At 56.8% G+C, this 15,335-nt stretch overlaps 2 protein-coding genes across 12 annotated transcripts in view; both read right to left on the minus strand.

Annotated features, from left to right (window-relative positions):
• Window positions 1-15,335, minus strand: part of MORN5 (MORN repeat containing 5) — a 632,826-nt gene that overhangs the window by 423,696 nt on the left and 193,795 nt on the right. The gene's annotated exons all lie outside the window — the stretch shown is intronic.
• Window positions 1-15,335, minus strand: part of DAB2IP (DAB2 interacting protein) — a 216,683-nt gene that overhangs the window by 23,673 nt on the left and 177,675 nt on the right. For all 11 annotated transcript variants that reach the window (XM_050761876.1, XM_050761879.1, XM_050761880.1 and 8 more), the window contains 3 exons: window positions 4,688-4,841; window positions 2,861-2,959; window positions 1,420-1,974 (listed from right to left, as the gene is read on the minus strand). In XM_050761876.1, the coding sequence (XP_050617833.1) occupies window positions 1,420-1,974; window positions 2,861-2,959; window positions 4,688-4,841 (808 nt within the window). The remainder of the gene's footprint in view (window positions 1-1,419; window positions 1,975-2,860; window positions 2,960-4,687; window positions 4,842-15,335) is intronic.

Consider the following 15,335-nt stretch of genomic DNA (forward strand, 5'->3'; position numbering starts at 1 on the left):
CCTCTCTGGTGCCCATGGGTCCTTGATTCATTCCATTTCCCAGCATACGTCTCCTGTGTTGACCAGCACATTAAGGACGGGGCAGCCAGAGCTGGCCCAACGTGCAGCCTAGCCAGTCAAGTCTGAAGGCTGGAGGAGAAGGTGAGGGAGGAGGTAGTCGAGCACTATAGAGGAAAACTGCTCCCTATGACAGGTCCATGGGGAGGAGGTCCCCGCCCCAGCCCTGCACTTGCAGCATACAGCAAGTCCAAGAGGGAGGGGTGCTGCAGAGGGTTCCCACTGCAGAGGCTGCTGAGGCTTCCAGCCATGGCCTCCCCTTCCAGAACCTCTAGGAACAGGTGAGAGGGTGAGGGACCTCCACGAGTCTTGTGCCCTGGACTCTGCCCTGGGGTACCTGGGGCATGGCTCCCAACTGTGCCTCCCCGACCTAGGGCTAAGAGCCTAGGACTTTGACACAGGGCGCCCCTCAGCCACCTGTCACTTGGCTTACAACACGCCACTGTCCAGAGGGCAGAGGCCCTAGTCCTTAGCCCAGCACCAGAGTCCATCCACGCTGCAGAGGCCTCAAGTCCAGCTCGTTTCCCACCCTCTCTGGGCAGCTTCCTGAATGGCAGGTGGCAAATGTAAAGAAAGAAGGTTGCCTTCGAGGCCCACAGACCATGCTCTACTGCCTTCCTAGGGGCATCCTGGTCCAGGAGCCCATTTGTCCCCAAACCAGGTAGGTGGGGCTGAGGCATGGCTTGCATGGTGGGCTGCTGGGCCCATCTTTGAGAGCAAAAGGTGAAAGGAGTTATGGGGATGGACACTGGGCACCTCTGGCCCTGAACTATGGCTTGCCTGGGTGGGTCTCAGATTCCCGCTTCTGTGAGGTTCTGGGGTGGGGCTGGCTAACCCTGAAATGGTACAATTTTGACTGCGTCTATCTGTGTGAGAATCTGTGTGTCTGGATGAGAGTGTGGGGTGAGGTGGAGCTGTGATGGAGACTCATCTGTGCATCCTGCTGGGGAGGTCTGCCGAACTCCATACCTCACAGGGGATGTGTGTTTGGCTCACTGGGGCTGGTGGCATTGTGGGACCTGTATGCTGGGACAGCCAGCCACCCAGCCTGTTCCCCTGGAGCCTCAGGGGGTCAGTCCTCTGCAGTAGTGGTAGAAGGCACCTCAACCCAAGCCCACTACCTCACTACCAGCTGCAATCCCATCCGCTGGTTCCACACAGGCCTCAGTGATCAGCTCCAGCCACAGACAGGAGTACAAAACACCCAGCCCAAAACAGAACTCCTGGGTTTAGGGAACCCATCTGGTAGTGACTGGTGCCTCCAAGGCCTTTGTTAGGCCTGAAATGTACGGATGTGGGGAAGGGCAGGTAACCCAGCACTGTCGCCCAGCCTGTGTCAGGAGCTGAGGGGCCTGCACGCACCTTCACCTTGCCCGTGCTCTGCAGGATGTGCACCAGGGCAGATGCCATCTCCTCCTTGGTCTTGGCACTGAGGATGGGCTCGAGGGCTGCACACAGCCCCAGGTAGTGGTTGGTGATGTGCTCAGCGAACTCTTTGTACATCTCCATGGGCAGGATGGTGATGGTTTGGTAGCGCGCCTTGATGCGGATCATGGGCCCAGGACCCTTGCCGCCCTTGGGGTTGGGCGTCACCACTGGGTACCACTTCTCCACGAACTGCCGCCCGGCCACCGAGGCAGCGGGCAGGCTCACCAAGCCCAAGTAACTGTTGCGCTCCTTCTTCTTCTTCTTGTCGGTCTCCCGGTACAGGTGGACAGTGACTGTGCGCAGGGGTGGCAGGTTGTGGAACTCGAAGTGCTCGCCCCAGAAAACATTGTCCGTCTTGAGCTTGCCCGTGGTGCGGGCGTAGAGCACATCATCCAGGCACAGCTCACACAGGTACTTCTTCTTGGCCGGCAGGTCCTTGGCCTCAATCACCCACAGCTTCAGGATGTGTTCCACACGCCGGCTGTTGTCCTGTATGTGCACGGGAGTCCGGGGTGGTCAGCTGGGGGTGCCACATGTAACCCCCAACCAGCCCAGAGCCTGAGAGAGCCTCAGACCCAGGAGGAGCTCTGAAGGTGGAGGCGGCAGTGGGCACCTAGACCCTGAGTCAGGATGAGGCGGGGCTGATGGACAAGGGCTGGATCTCTGGTCGACCTCACATAAGCTCACTCACCTTGGGCAAGTGACTTAACTGGAGCCTTGGGTTGCTTGTGTATAAAACAGGACTAAGGTAAGCCCTCATCTCATAGAGGGCGAGACTGAGAGAGGCCAGCACAACGCCTGGCACAACACAGGCTACGCCATTATTAACTCTTCCTTAATTTGCTGGTCTGTACTGTAACTTAAGAGATGGCTATGGTGACCAGGACTTGGTCAGGCCCTCAAGTCGGCTAGGAAGACAGATACAGAAGCAGGGATTACAGTGGGGGCTCCCAGGACCTCACGGGGGAGCCCAGGGGCAGTGGGAACACAGACGACACCAGCCTGGGAGAGGGGTCCTCACCTGGAGGTGGGGCAGACACCTAAGCTGGAATGGGAAGATGAGCAGAAGTCGGCCAGGGGCTGGGGAGTAGGGACAAGGGATCCCAGCAGAAGGACCCCAGGGTCCAGCACTCATTTCCCCAGCCCAGACTCAATGTGTAGTTTAGAAAACAGAGGCACACAGCACCTGTCTCAACCTGGCAAACTCAAACATCTCTTTCAGAGTCCACCAATATTGTCCACTCGGGTCCTGCCTCCATGCAGGCTGACCGCCCCCAATCCCAGCCCACGTCACAGAGATTGTCTCTCTCTTGCTTCCTCATATCTGAGCCTACCTTCAATCCCCCATGCTTTGGTGAGAGGGGTGCAGGCTTACCTTGTTGGGGTGCACTGCTCGCCGCAGGTTCTCCATCCACTTATCCCGCTCAGCTGCAGAACGGCAGGAAAAGCACTTGCTTCCTGATGACGTCGTCACCTGTGGGGAGCAGGCAAGACAGTGTTACGAGGGAAGGGACCACAGCAAGGGCAGGCAGTGATGGAAGAAGACCTTGGAGGCTCAGGGGACTCTGGCCATCAGGTCTGCATCACAGCTACAGGAAGCAGCCAGGACAAGGCTCACATGACCCTTCTACTTCATGTTTTGCAGGTGGTACACTGAGACCCACTGTCCCAGGGCAAGTCAGCAGCCATAGAGTGGCCCTGTCCTGCACCAGTGGGCTCCTCACTCGTCCCTCAGTGCCCTCTGTCCAATAGGAAAACATCTTCCTAACTCTAACCTCCCTCTCCCTGAGATGGAAAGAGGGAAGGAACGAAGACCTCGCCCAGGTCAGAGGGCAATGCTTAACACGAGCGCACTTTCCCTAAAGGTGGAACCACAAGAACCAAGGAGACAACCAAAGATAGGTACCAGAATCCCCTCAGTCCTCAGCTGACAACTCTGAGGGTTCTCTTCCATCAAGCAACAGTGACAACAATGGTAATATAAATCTGGTATTTTTCATGCCAGACCAGAGAAATGAGACTTGGACTGTTTGGATGTGCCAGGCCCTAGGGTCCCTGTTCCCTGACCCTTCTCCTCCCCTCCCTGTCTGACTCTCACTCCTCCTCTGGTCCAGCTTAGACATCTATTCCAGGTAAGGGAGCCAGTACGGGCAATTCCTGCTATGTGTTCCCACTGCGCCCAGCAGCAGACCCAGGGCTCCGCAGGGGAAGCACGCTCTTCACTCGGCATTTGAGGGCCTGCACCTTCCGCAGCACCCCCTGCTGTGAACCAGCAGACAGGGCCATCTTCACCCTATCCCTGGCAAGGATGTCAGAGCCCAGATCAAGCCCGGCTTGGCCAGGAGTCCTGAACCAGAAATGGGCCCTAGTGGGCACAGGGTATGGGGCAGGTGCCAGGCACCACTCTGTTTTTTCCCCCAGGCTGGGGGTGCCAGGAGATTGTCACATTAGTCCCCAAGTGGCTGCTTTTCATTACCAGGCTCATCCATCTACCAGAGAGCTCTCCTAGTTATACATGATTATTGGGGGTAGGAATCTTCCCAGAAACTGGTAGGAAGCAATATGAATAACTGGAGAAGTAATTAGGAACTCCCAGGAACACCTGCAACAATAGTAACCCTGCTCCCGGCTTGGTCTCAGTCTTGCTGTGTGACCTCTGATGTCTTCATGCCTCCTCTGGGCCTCAGATCCCCCATTTCCTATGAGGGACTAGACAGGTCATCCCCAGGTAGGTCACTGCCTCTCTGCATTGAAACCTCAGGTCGCAGAATGCCAGGGCAGGAAAGATTTGGGCTCTCATTGTTCACAAGCCGGAAACAGGCCCATACAAGAGGAGACTCTCTGCTATCCACACTGCATTTGGGATGTGAGCAGGCTCTAAGACATGGGCTCTGGTGCTTAAGAAATTCAGGCTTTTCCCCTACTCCCTGTCACCCACTAGGGGCCCCAGCAGCTTCATGCTAGCATGGAGAACAGGTGCTGGCCCATTTCCAGAGAGCTCAGAGAGTAGGAAGGACAGCCCCTGCCCCAGCTCCACCTGGTCTCTTAGGAGCTGAAAGCTATCGGTAAATACAAGCCACTCTCCCCAAGACCCTGGCCCCTGCTGAGGCCACAGCAGACTGGACTCTAGGAGGATGTAGAGGAGACCAGACAGGCCAGGAGAGGATGGGGTGTCCAACCCAAGCCCTGCGATGGGACCCACCTCGAAGCAGTAGTCCTGGCCAAGGATGCTGCTGTGCACGGGTTTGATGACCACCTCTTCCTCCATGCTGAGGTCCAGCGCCTCCACCGCACTGCTGGGGCTGAGCAGGGACTCGTGGGAGCGAGACTCCTTCAGCCTTGGCATCAGATGGGACCTGGGGTGGCAGTAGGTGTGTCAGGCTGGGCCCCCGCAGCCCGGGTCAAGCTGGTTGCCACGTCCTGCCCATCTGCCCCGGCCCTGCCCCTTCCAGCAGGCAGCCACTCCTCTCCACTCTCTCTCCTTTCTGTCTTAAGACAGATTTGGGGGCAGGGCTGTCACAGAGACCGGTGGGAATCTCCTCCCCACTGCAGGAGTCTGGCTGGGGGCTCAGCCTCTCAGAGAGCAAGAAGGTGAGATCAAGGGGCCACTCCGGGGTTAATATTAGCAAGTGAGCCTGCGGGGTAAGGGCCAGCTTGGCTCCTGAGCAGTCTCAGAGACCAAGGAAAGCCCACCTGATCCAGGCAGCTGTTTGCAGTTCTGGGCCCTTTCCCATTTCCCCTCTCTTTTGCACTGGTCCCTGTCCAAGACTGAGCAGTCACTCTGTCCCAACATTTATCCAGTATACCACTGCCAACAGCCCTTCCTCATACACTGTCCCACACCACCAGCCCCACACAAGCGAGAGCCACAGGGACCCTGCTGCTCCCATATTACAGATGAGGACAGCAAGGCGAGGCGAGTCTTGAAGCAGAAGAGATGCAGTACTCTCTGCACAGTACCCAAGACACGCACTCCATCGGGGTCCACATACTCAGGGCCCGGGTCAGTAGCTCCAACAGGCACAAAGAGCACAGGACTGATGCCACCTGGCACCCAAATGCAGACCAGACCTGGGCCCACTACTCCCCTGCTGTGTGGCCCTGGGGAAATCGTTCCCCCGCGCCTGTTTCCTCAGTGCATCACATGGAAAGCACCACAGACGATACCTGCTCCAGGGTTAGGTAAAATCTCTCCAAAGTCAGCAGCACAGAGCAGTGTCCTCCTACAGCCCCCAACCCCCACAGTGGGGCAGAGGAAAAGCGGGAGGATAGGCTGGGCCTGCTAAGACCACCTCCGGTGCAGAAGCTGAACCCTGCTTGTGTCCAGGGCTCAAACCCTGAGGTTGGCGAAAAACCTACTCCAGGCTTAGCCCACACAGACCTCCTATCCCCAACGCCCTATGCCTTTTGGCTCCTGGCTCCAATGGTCCAAGTGCTCAGTCCATCATTCTCTCCCTGCCTCACCAAACCAAGACCCCTATGTTGGGACATGCTGAGACTTGGCCCCTGACCTTGAGGGGCTCACAACTGGGCAGAGCCATGAGACACTTCCCTGTAGGGTGTATACCCTGTATACTCATTTCTGCAACTGCCCTGGGTCAGTGGGCTGAGCCTACTCCATGGGCACTTGAGAACCCAGAGGTGAGCAGGAAGAGCCCTGCTCAGAGGCACTCAGGCTGACAGTGGCCACCCTCCCACCCCAAGCTCCACACCTCCATGGCAACAGCCCTCTGAGCATAAGAGCCCTCCCCAACATGGAGTCCCATGCTAGATGCCATAAGGAGTCAGAGTTGAGGGAATCCTAATCCTTAGATTCCCCCACAGAGGCCAGCCCAGGAGCCCCAGTCAACCGGCTCCCTTTGACTCTTCATGCCCAGCATGAAGCTGGCCTCTGAAAGCAGAGGGAATGGGCAGAGCCAGAGGAAAACTGTGAGACAAGTTCAAGACATGGGGAGCCCTCCCCAACTCCTACGACGACTCCCACCTGGGGCTTTCCTGTTGTGGCCTAAGCCCGTGGGCAAGCCCAGCATGTGCCTCTACTCCTCTGAGGCGCTCTCCCTGCGAGGCCCAGTTCACAAAGGGGCACTGTGGCCTACCTGCCACGCCACACCGCCACACCACTGTGTTGGAACAGACCTCTTCTCCTGATAATCCCTCAAGGCCTTGCTCGAGCAGCCTGGCCTCCTCCCCATCATGGCAACAACCAATGCCGTGGGTGGGCCTGCCCTCCCTGGGCTGAGATTCCACCTGAGTCACCCACCTCCGAGGGCGAACTCCAGGCCTCCCTCCCACATGGGGCTTCATACCTCAGTGGAAGAGATGCTCTGCCTGATAGTAGGGAAGTCACCCTGGCTGGGAACGGCTGGGACCCATAGCCCCATAGGCCTGACGTCTGGAACCCAAAACCCAGCCCACAGGTTGGGATTGGGCTGCTTTCTGGCCCAGATTGGAAAATCTCTGCCAGGTAAGGATGCTGGAAGCTAGGGAGGGTGAGGTAGGGACCAAGGAAGTACAGAGCGGGGAGCTGGTGAGCTGAAGCCGCCTCCTGCCTGGGGCGCACGGATGAGCTGGCTGTGAAGAGGAAAGGCGAGGCATGCTTCAGCAGGCTGGACCTGCCCAGGGAAACCCAAGGAGACCCTGGTCCTGCAACCCCAGGAGCCCAGCAGGCCCAGGCCAGACCCCAAAACAGCCAGATCCTGGAGTCTGTGGTTGCAGAGCCCTCCTCTTCCTTCCCCACCATCCTGTCCCACAAGCATGCTCTGGCTGACCTGGAAAGGATCCTGGCAGAAGAGAGGGCTGGGGGGAAGCTCAAGGCCCTTAAGACACCTTGGACTGGCCCAGCCTACCTGGGCAGCCCTGACCCTCCCCACTTCCCTGGGGGCTTCTCCACGAGGTGAGATGTAGAGCAGAGGCTGCATCCATCCCTGCAGCCCAAGCTCTCTGGGGGGAAGAGGAATAGGGGCAGGGTAGGCCCAGGGAGGCCCAAGTGGTTCCCACAAGGTCTCCCAGGCTACTCCTTCCTGGATAGTACAGCAAGCGGGTGGTGGTGGCAGGGCCAGTGGACCTGTACCTCTCTCACTCACGTTCCTATGTATTTCCTTCCTGACCAGCCTAGAGTCTACAGGCCCTGACACACAGTATCCTCGGTCCCTCCCTCATCTGGGCCCAGAGGGAGCTGGTCTGCTGTGACCCTGCCAGGGTGTGCCCATGGTGGTAGCTGATAAGATGAGGGGGCTCAGGAAGGAAAAATGGCCATTTGGTCACTTCCTGAACCCAGCAGGACCAATTCAAGGCCCAAGAACCGCCTCTCTGGGAAGCCAGCCCTGTCCTGTGTCTGCAGCAGTGCCTGGCCACTTCACGGCCCCATCAGCCACCCAAGGCAGGCTTTTCCCCTCCCCTGGCTTCATCCCATGCTGGCATTGTTGGGCCACTTCCTTTTTCACCTCCAGCCTCTGCCCTGCCAGGCTTGGGAAGCAGCACATCAGAGACAGGCAGAAGATGGGTAGCAAAGACTGCCCAGGCTCCAAAGGGGCAGGGGTAGGCGCAGCCTCCCTACCTGGGATGCTCAGGTGAAAGGAGGTGAGCAGGCACTGGTCTCTACCTTGCTCCCATTCTACTCCCAGGAAGGGATGCTTGTAGGCACCCACCTCTAGTCAGCACACGGTGAGCGCCCTGCTGGTCACCTGCACATCCCTTTTTTCATATTTCAACTACGCACAGCTCTGCCAGGAGTATTCATCTACCCATTTTACAGAAAGGTATGACAGGGTCAGAGAGGAGCAGTTACTTGAGCCGCCCAAGGCCCCCTGCTGGGATGGGAACCAGGTCAGTCCAGGAGTCATGCCCACAGCTGCCCTATGTGGTGTGGTATCTGGGGGCTGATGCCCCTGTATTCAGGGCTGGGTCCCCCAGCCCTGGGTCCAGTCCCTCTCTGCTGCCCAAGGCTGGGGGTGGAAGAGAAAGTGGCCCAATTGCATGGCCCATGGCATCCTTCCGACCCTGTGCCCAGCTCATTCTCATGATGTCTTTCCCCTCTGACCTCCTGTGGTCCTTGGAGGCTAGAGCTTTGGTCCCGTAGGCGAGGTGGCACCAAGGAAGGCAAAAGGCCTTCACATGGGGATTCCACCCCTGCAAATCACTTCCATGGCCCAGGTCTGAGCTACTTCTTACAACAACCCTGCCAGGATGTTGCATGTCCACTACATACAGAAGCAGGTCTCAAACGAGGGCGTGGGCTGCACACTGCCTGCCTCTCACCAGGGCAGAGCTGGCATCCCCAGGCCAGGCTTACTCTGGGCCATGCGTCACATGAACCACCGTACAAGTCACCTCACAGAATCTCCACGAGCCCAAGAGGCAGATGTTGACCTCACCCTGCTTTACAGGGGAGAAACTGAGGGCTGCCATGGAGGGCAAGAGATGTGCCCAGCATTCCATCTTTGCTCTAGTGTTGCTGCCACACCCAAACCTTTTGGGTCCATTTCCTCATCTGAAAAAGGAGGAAGGAGGCTTGCTTCACCCAGAAAACACTGGCAGCCAGCACACACTGAAAGTGCTGTGAAGACAGCGCCTTCAGGGGGAGGTATTTCCCAGTCCTTTGAGTTGAGGGGGTGAAGGGATCCCCTCTTGAGACCACACGGGATTCAATGCCAGCCCCAGAACTTGGCACTCTGAGCCACTGGCTGGCATCTACCTGCCTGCCCCACCTGACCAGGCCCACTCTTGCAAGCGGCCTGCCTGCTGGGACCCTCCATTCCAGGAAGCGGGAGTTTCAGGCAGGGCCCCAGGCATATGCTGTCCTTCCCCTTTTCTATCCAACCTTCAACACCTAGCTTCAGTGCCCCTTCTTCCCTGAAGCCTTGCTGGACTCCCTGGGCAGACAGCCATATCCAGGCTGTGCTGGGAAGGTCTGTCACAGAACCGTCTCCTTGTCAGGCAGTGGGTTCCTGGTGGGTAGGGTTGGGTTTGGCTGGCTCCAAGGTCCAGAGCCTTAGAGTTCCTGGACCAAAACCCCAATACGCCAGTAGCCAAGGTCAGCTAAGCTCAGAGGGAACGGGAGGTCAGCGGGGATAAGGACAGTCCTCCCTCAGCCTGCAAACCCTGGTGACGTGGTTGTTCCCTTGGAGGAGGGACAAAGAAGGCCTGAGGGTGGGTCGTCAGGGCAGCTGCCTGTCCAAGGCCAAGTCCCAAGAGCAGCATTCCAATGTTCATTCCAGAGTCTCCAGGAAATGCCCCTGCCCTCGCTCTGTCCAATTATGGGCCGCTTCCCCCATCCCTCTCAAGGTTAGGAGGCTCATCCTACCCTCTGTGGCTACACCCTGCCCCCTACGGCTCCAGCCCTGAGACCCTTCTAAACATAGCAGATCACTAGCCCCATGATAGCGCTCCAGGGACCAGAAGCCCTTTACCTGTCCTCCATGGTGTGGAATCCTTACTGCTCCCAGGAAGGAGGTAGCACCATGACACCCAGGTCACACACGGGATAGCCAAGGCCATGGCTAGGGTGACCTGCCCTGGACTCCACTGCTACAGAAGAGCTTGGCCAGGGCATGGGAGGGCAGAGGGGAATGGGAGTTCCACTGGCTTTCTCCTGTGACCACAGCAGCACCCACCACTGGACAAGCCACTCCACCTGGCAGGGCCTCACGCCTGTCCCTCCTCTCTCGCCTCATGACCTGTAAGATAATCAAGTCCCAGATGCCTCAAGCTGGTGTCCCAGCCCTCCTGAAAGGCCCCTTGCACTACACCTTGGCCAAGTGACCTGAACTCTCCCCCACTCAGCTACTTCCTGACAAAGCTGCATACTCTCACCCTCCAGGCGTCCATGTCCAAGCAGTCTCCTGAGCCTGTCCATTCTGCCTCTCCCTCCACTTCTTTGCCAAAGTCCTTCCTCAGTTTTCAAGGGACAGCCCAATGTCACCACCACAAAGCGGTCTCTGGTCTCTCCAGACAGCTCATACTATGCTACCTAAGCCCGCTCAGGGCCACAATCTCCCACCTGTCCCACTTAATTCTCGTGACAATCCTGTCAGGACTAAAAAGGTGCACCTAGAAAGTTGAGGTGACCTGCCCAAGATCACATGCATAGCAAGTGGCCGAGTCAAAAGCGAAACCAGTTCAGCGGAGTCCAAGACCAACTGCACCAGCCTTGGCCTGGCCTTTCCATCGTCCAGGGGTGGCCCACAGCAGCTGGGCAGCGGGGAAGGTCCACAGCAGCCAGGCAGCGGGGAAAGGCCCACAGCAGCCGGGCAGGGGGGAAAGGCCCACAGCAGCTGGGCACGGGGGAAAGGCCCACAGCAGCCGGGCACAGGGGAAAGGTCCACAGCAGCTAACCCACCAGCTGTGACCCACTCACTTCAGGTTGGGAAGGAAGAACCGGGGGATACAGGGATGGGGGCAGACCTTGCCCAGGGCCCAGGAAACGTGGGCACAAGGCACAGGGAGCTGCTGTGGGAGACAGCGCCAGGGCCCAACAGCAGCTCATTGTGAGGGCTGGCAGCAGAACAACAGGGACACTGTCTTGGCTCCTGGGGCCTAGGCTTATCTGATAGCCTTCCAGCCAACCCACAAGCTGTTTTTCAACTCTGATCCTTTTTTCTCTTAAAAGGTCGGTGACACAGAAGCTCAGCAAACTCATTCCAAGGAGGAAAAGGACCCCAAACCAAAACTTACAGTAATTAAAAATCCCTACTTGGTACAGCAAGGGTGTTCCCAGCTATTGGGTGGGGGGAACTGAGAGTGGGATTGTTTGGCCGGAAAAGTAAGGGGCTCAGGATCACCCTCCAAATCTCGAAAGCTCAGAGGGAGCTGCCCTGTGTGGCCCCAAAGGGCAAGACTGGGACCAGAAGAGGCCACTTCCAGCTCAGTCACAACTGTCCTTGAATGGGCCAGGCTCGTCTGGTTTTAGAGAGAGTGGGATCCCTGTCTCTGAAAGTGTGCAAGCAGGAGCTGGGAGGCCCCTTTAAGACATGTTGCATGGTTAGGGCTGCCAGGGTAATGGGCTAGGCAGTACACACAGGCAGGCAGTGAAGTGGGCCGTGGGATTAAACACACACACACACACACACGTACACAAGTGAATGCTACAAAAATGCACCTGTAGCTGCAAGCAGGCAGGAGGACAGAGAGCCTAGTGTCAAGGGTGCCTGGCTGTAGAGTAAACCTAGTCTCTATTCCTTATGAAACATACAACCTTGAACACTTTAAGTCATTTGACTCTCTAGGACTCAGTTTCCCCATCCATAGTGAGGATAATGACACACCTTCCTCATGGGTTGCTCTAAGGATCAAATGAGACCATGCAGGTGAGAGGCTCAGGAGGGCAGGGGTGTCAGTGACTCCCATCCATTGCTCGTAACTGTTCATGCCTCCTTGGTCTGTTCCATTCGCCCACCTCATTGCCAGCCACAATGTCAGGAGCTGGAGACACAGCCATGAACAACACTGGTGAACAATGCACACGCTGCTATCAAGGCTGACACTTCTGGGATAGGTCATACATTTGACAATTTGAAGTGACAAGATATGGACTTCCCAGGCTGTTTCCTGTTCCCATCCCCTGACGACTCAAAATCTTTACGTTCTCCATGTCTCAGTTTTCCCCATCTGCAAAGTGGGGATCAATTGTATCTGCCCAAATGCTCTGGGATGCCTCAAATTTCTTTAAAAGCCCTTACTTTCCTGAGGCGAAATGAAAGGAGAAGAAAGTGTGCCTAGCAGTGGGCAGTAGACCCCCATGAGGGGGCCCTTTTGGCCCCTCTGCCTGTGACTCCCAAGCACAGTCATCCCCAGCCCCAGTCTCCAGCCCACCAGCCTGTGTGGTCCCAAGCCACTGTCCACTACCCCAGCCAGGTCTGGAAGGAAGAGAAATCCCAGACAAGGTTTGTCTCCACAGAGTGGGTGCCCAACTGAAGGCTGGCAGGACCCGATGGTTCTGCAGTCAGGACTTCAGCAGACTCTCTAGGTCAGAACATGCCAATTATGCTTCTGCCTGTCACAGCCAGGCAGGTCCAGGGGCTGTGCTAGAAATCTCTGCCCACACTGGAAGGAGAGAGAGTCTGGACATGGTCAGAATGAATGCACTGACCTGCTGGGAATCAAGCGGTAGGACCTAAACAGGGCAGCGCCCTGCCTGGCATGTCCAGCAGAGCTCTCTCCCCAAGCCCAGCTTTGCCCCGCTGGTGTGGGAACTGGCTGCTCAGAAGGCCAGTGCTCACTCCTGACCCAGCTAGGATCCCAGGGGAGAGGAGAGGAATGTAGCCGCCTGGTGGCTCCCAGGCCCCTGGGGAGACAGAGCCTGTCCTAAAAAGGCAGAGAGGTTGGCTGCCCTGCCTGGGAAGTCTTCCAGGGATGACAGGGACCAGAGGCACGGTCCCTCTCAGCCCAGGGTTCCCTCAGGTCAAGGTAAGGGGCAGGTCCTAGCAGTCACCAAGACCTAGCTGTGACACCCCCATACACACAGAGAGACCTGGGCTGGGAGACAGGGAGGCACCTGGCCTTCTGCCCTCACCCCTGGGAGCCTGTGCTTCCCCCCCACATCACAGGGCTGAGCTGGCAGAGGAGGGTCCACACTCTGCAACCAAAACAGGAGGACGGGGCAGCTCATTGCTTGCTGTGAGGCCTGATGTCCTGTGGTGCCCAATACAGGCTGACTGAATGAATGACACTGTGGCAGCCTGGACCTAACAGCTACTTACTAAGCACCTACTCTGTGCCAGCTGCAGGTGTTCTTACCAAAGTACACACATCATCTCATGGCCTTCTCCCAACAACTCTGCACAAAAGGCAGCACTGACCCAGAAGAAAGGGAGAACAGGTATTCAAGCTCAGGTCCCATGAGCCCTGGCTCATGGGGCAACTTTTCCTGTACATAGATAGTTAATCCAAAAGGTTCACTGGAAGCTTTAGGATGTTCTCTTAAGAGGAAACTGAGGCTTGGAGAGAGGGAGTGGCTTGGCTAGGTCACATGGTCCAGAAGTGACAGCTGGGGTTCTAACGGCCTGGTCAGCCTCTGTGGGACACTCCTGGCACCGACCGCACAGTGGGTCAGGCCTGGAGGCCAGGCCTCCAATCAGCCCAGCACCCCAGCAAGGGCCTGTTCCTCTCCCTGCAGGAGTCTTTGGTCTCTATCCCAGCTGTATCTAAGGTCTATCACAGACCCTAAACAAGTTTCCTCCCCTTTCTAGGTGCCATTTCCTCACATGCTGACCTACTTCAGAGAAAGCCACAAAAACCCTATGTCATCTGCCTAGAACATAAGGGACCATAAAGTATCACAACTGCTACCAACACCGCCACCATCACCTGCAGTAACATAATAGTAACATCTCACTGCTGCCTGGGGTGACTTGGGCCAAAGTTCAGGAGACCAGGGATTCCAGAGGGCGCTGGTACTGGCTCCTGAATGAGAGGCAGCCTTCAGCATTCTCTCCCCGTATAAACTGTGCAGTCCTAAAAAAACATTCAGGAACACATTTACCTTTCCACGTCTTACTTCTTTTTTTATTTTTTTGCGGGGCGGCGGGGCGGCGGGGGGGGGGGGCGGTGCAGAGAGAAGAAACAAAAAACTTTCTATCTAATCCCCCAAGTCATCCTGCAGCCTGAATAATTTCGGGTTTTTAATCAATAGCTGTCAGACTTGTCAAATTACTTTGGGGACTGCGAAGCAGTTTTTAAACATTCATAAACCTCAGTAGAACAGCGAAGTGCCCTGAATTTTAAAAGAAGAGCATCCAAGGAACACTCATTGACGAGGGTGAGTGGTGGGCAAATTGAAAGTGAGCTGCGGGCTAGCTGCCCCTGCCCCTCTTGCTTCTGAGCAGGGACAACCCTCCAGCCCTCCTTGGCCTGTAGGAAAAACTACCAGGCTTGGCCTGGCCGCTCAGAAAGTTTAGGGAGGGTGACGGTCCCCCTACCCCCAGCATCAGGAAAAAAACCCAACTCCCCTGCACAGCACCTGGGGCTCCAAGCCCAGGCACAACTGCAGCAATCCTGAAGCTCCCAAGCTGTAGAGCCCACCACAAAAGTGCTAGCCCGCTGGCCTCCCCAAGTCTCTCCGCTGGGGGCCACTCCTGAGAATGTTTCAAGGCCCTGACCCTGGCGTTCCCTCTCCTTGAGCTCAGTCTGTGTCTGGCTCCTCCTCACACGTGAACACACCCATGCATCACGGCCTGAGTAGGACTGGTTTCTAACTGGTCCCTGAACCCCACCCGGGACCATAAATACTTCCAACAGCCACTCAGGGCCCTGGGGATGCAAGACTCAAGTGGAAAATGATCATGAAACAGAAGAATAAATGAGCTGAAAAGTGAAGATTTCCATTCTCCAGGAAGTGCTTCCCCTCTGGCTTATCTAATTCCTCCCAGCTCTCCACATCCAGGAAGTCCTCCTTAGCTCATGCTGGGCCCCCCCACAGAATGCGGGGGCAGAGGCAGCATCTTCTTCTGTCTCATTTCCTCCACCCAAGACCTGGGCGCCATGCCACGTTACTTCCTGGGACCATGTGGGCCATTCATGTTGGGGTGATCTAGGGATGGCCTCCTTCCCTCATCCTTGAGGGCCAGGTTTCCTGCCTCAACCAAGGACCAGCCATTTGTCCGCAGAGCCCCAGCTCCTGGCATTATGCTGGTTGAAGGTGGTAAGCAGGCATGGTTCCTTAAAAACACACACACAAGACTCTGTGACTTTGGTCAAATTAATTAACCTGTGTGCCTCAGTTTTCTCATCTGGAACACAGGGACACCACCACCTTTGGCTGTAGGGCTCACCTGACCTGCAGCGAGCTCTCCATACACAGCCCCAGTAATCAGCCCTGGCTGCCCCCATGGCCATCCAGGCTGGGCTGAGACTGC

The sequence above is a fragment of the Macaca thibetana genome, chromosome 15 (genome assembly GCF_024542745.1).
Source record: "Macaca thibetana thibetana isolate TM-01 chromosome 15, ASM2454274v1, whole genome shotgun sequence".
Taxonomy (NCBI): domain Eukaryota; kingdom Metazoa; phylum Chordata; class Mammalia; order Primates; family Cercopithecidae; genus Macaca; species Macaca thibetana.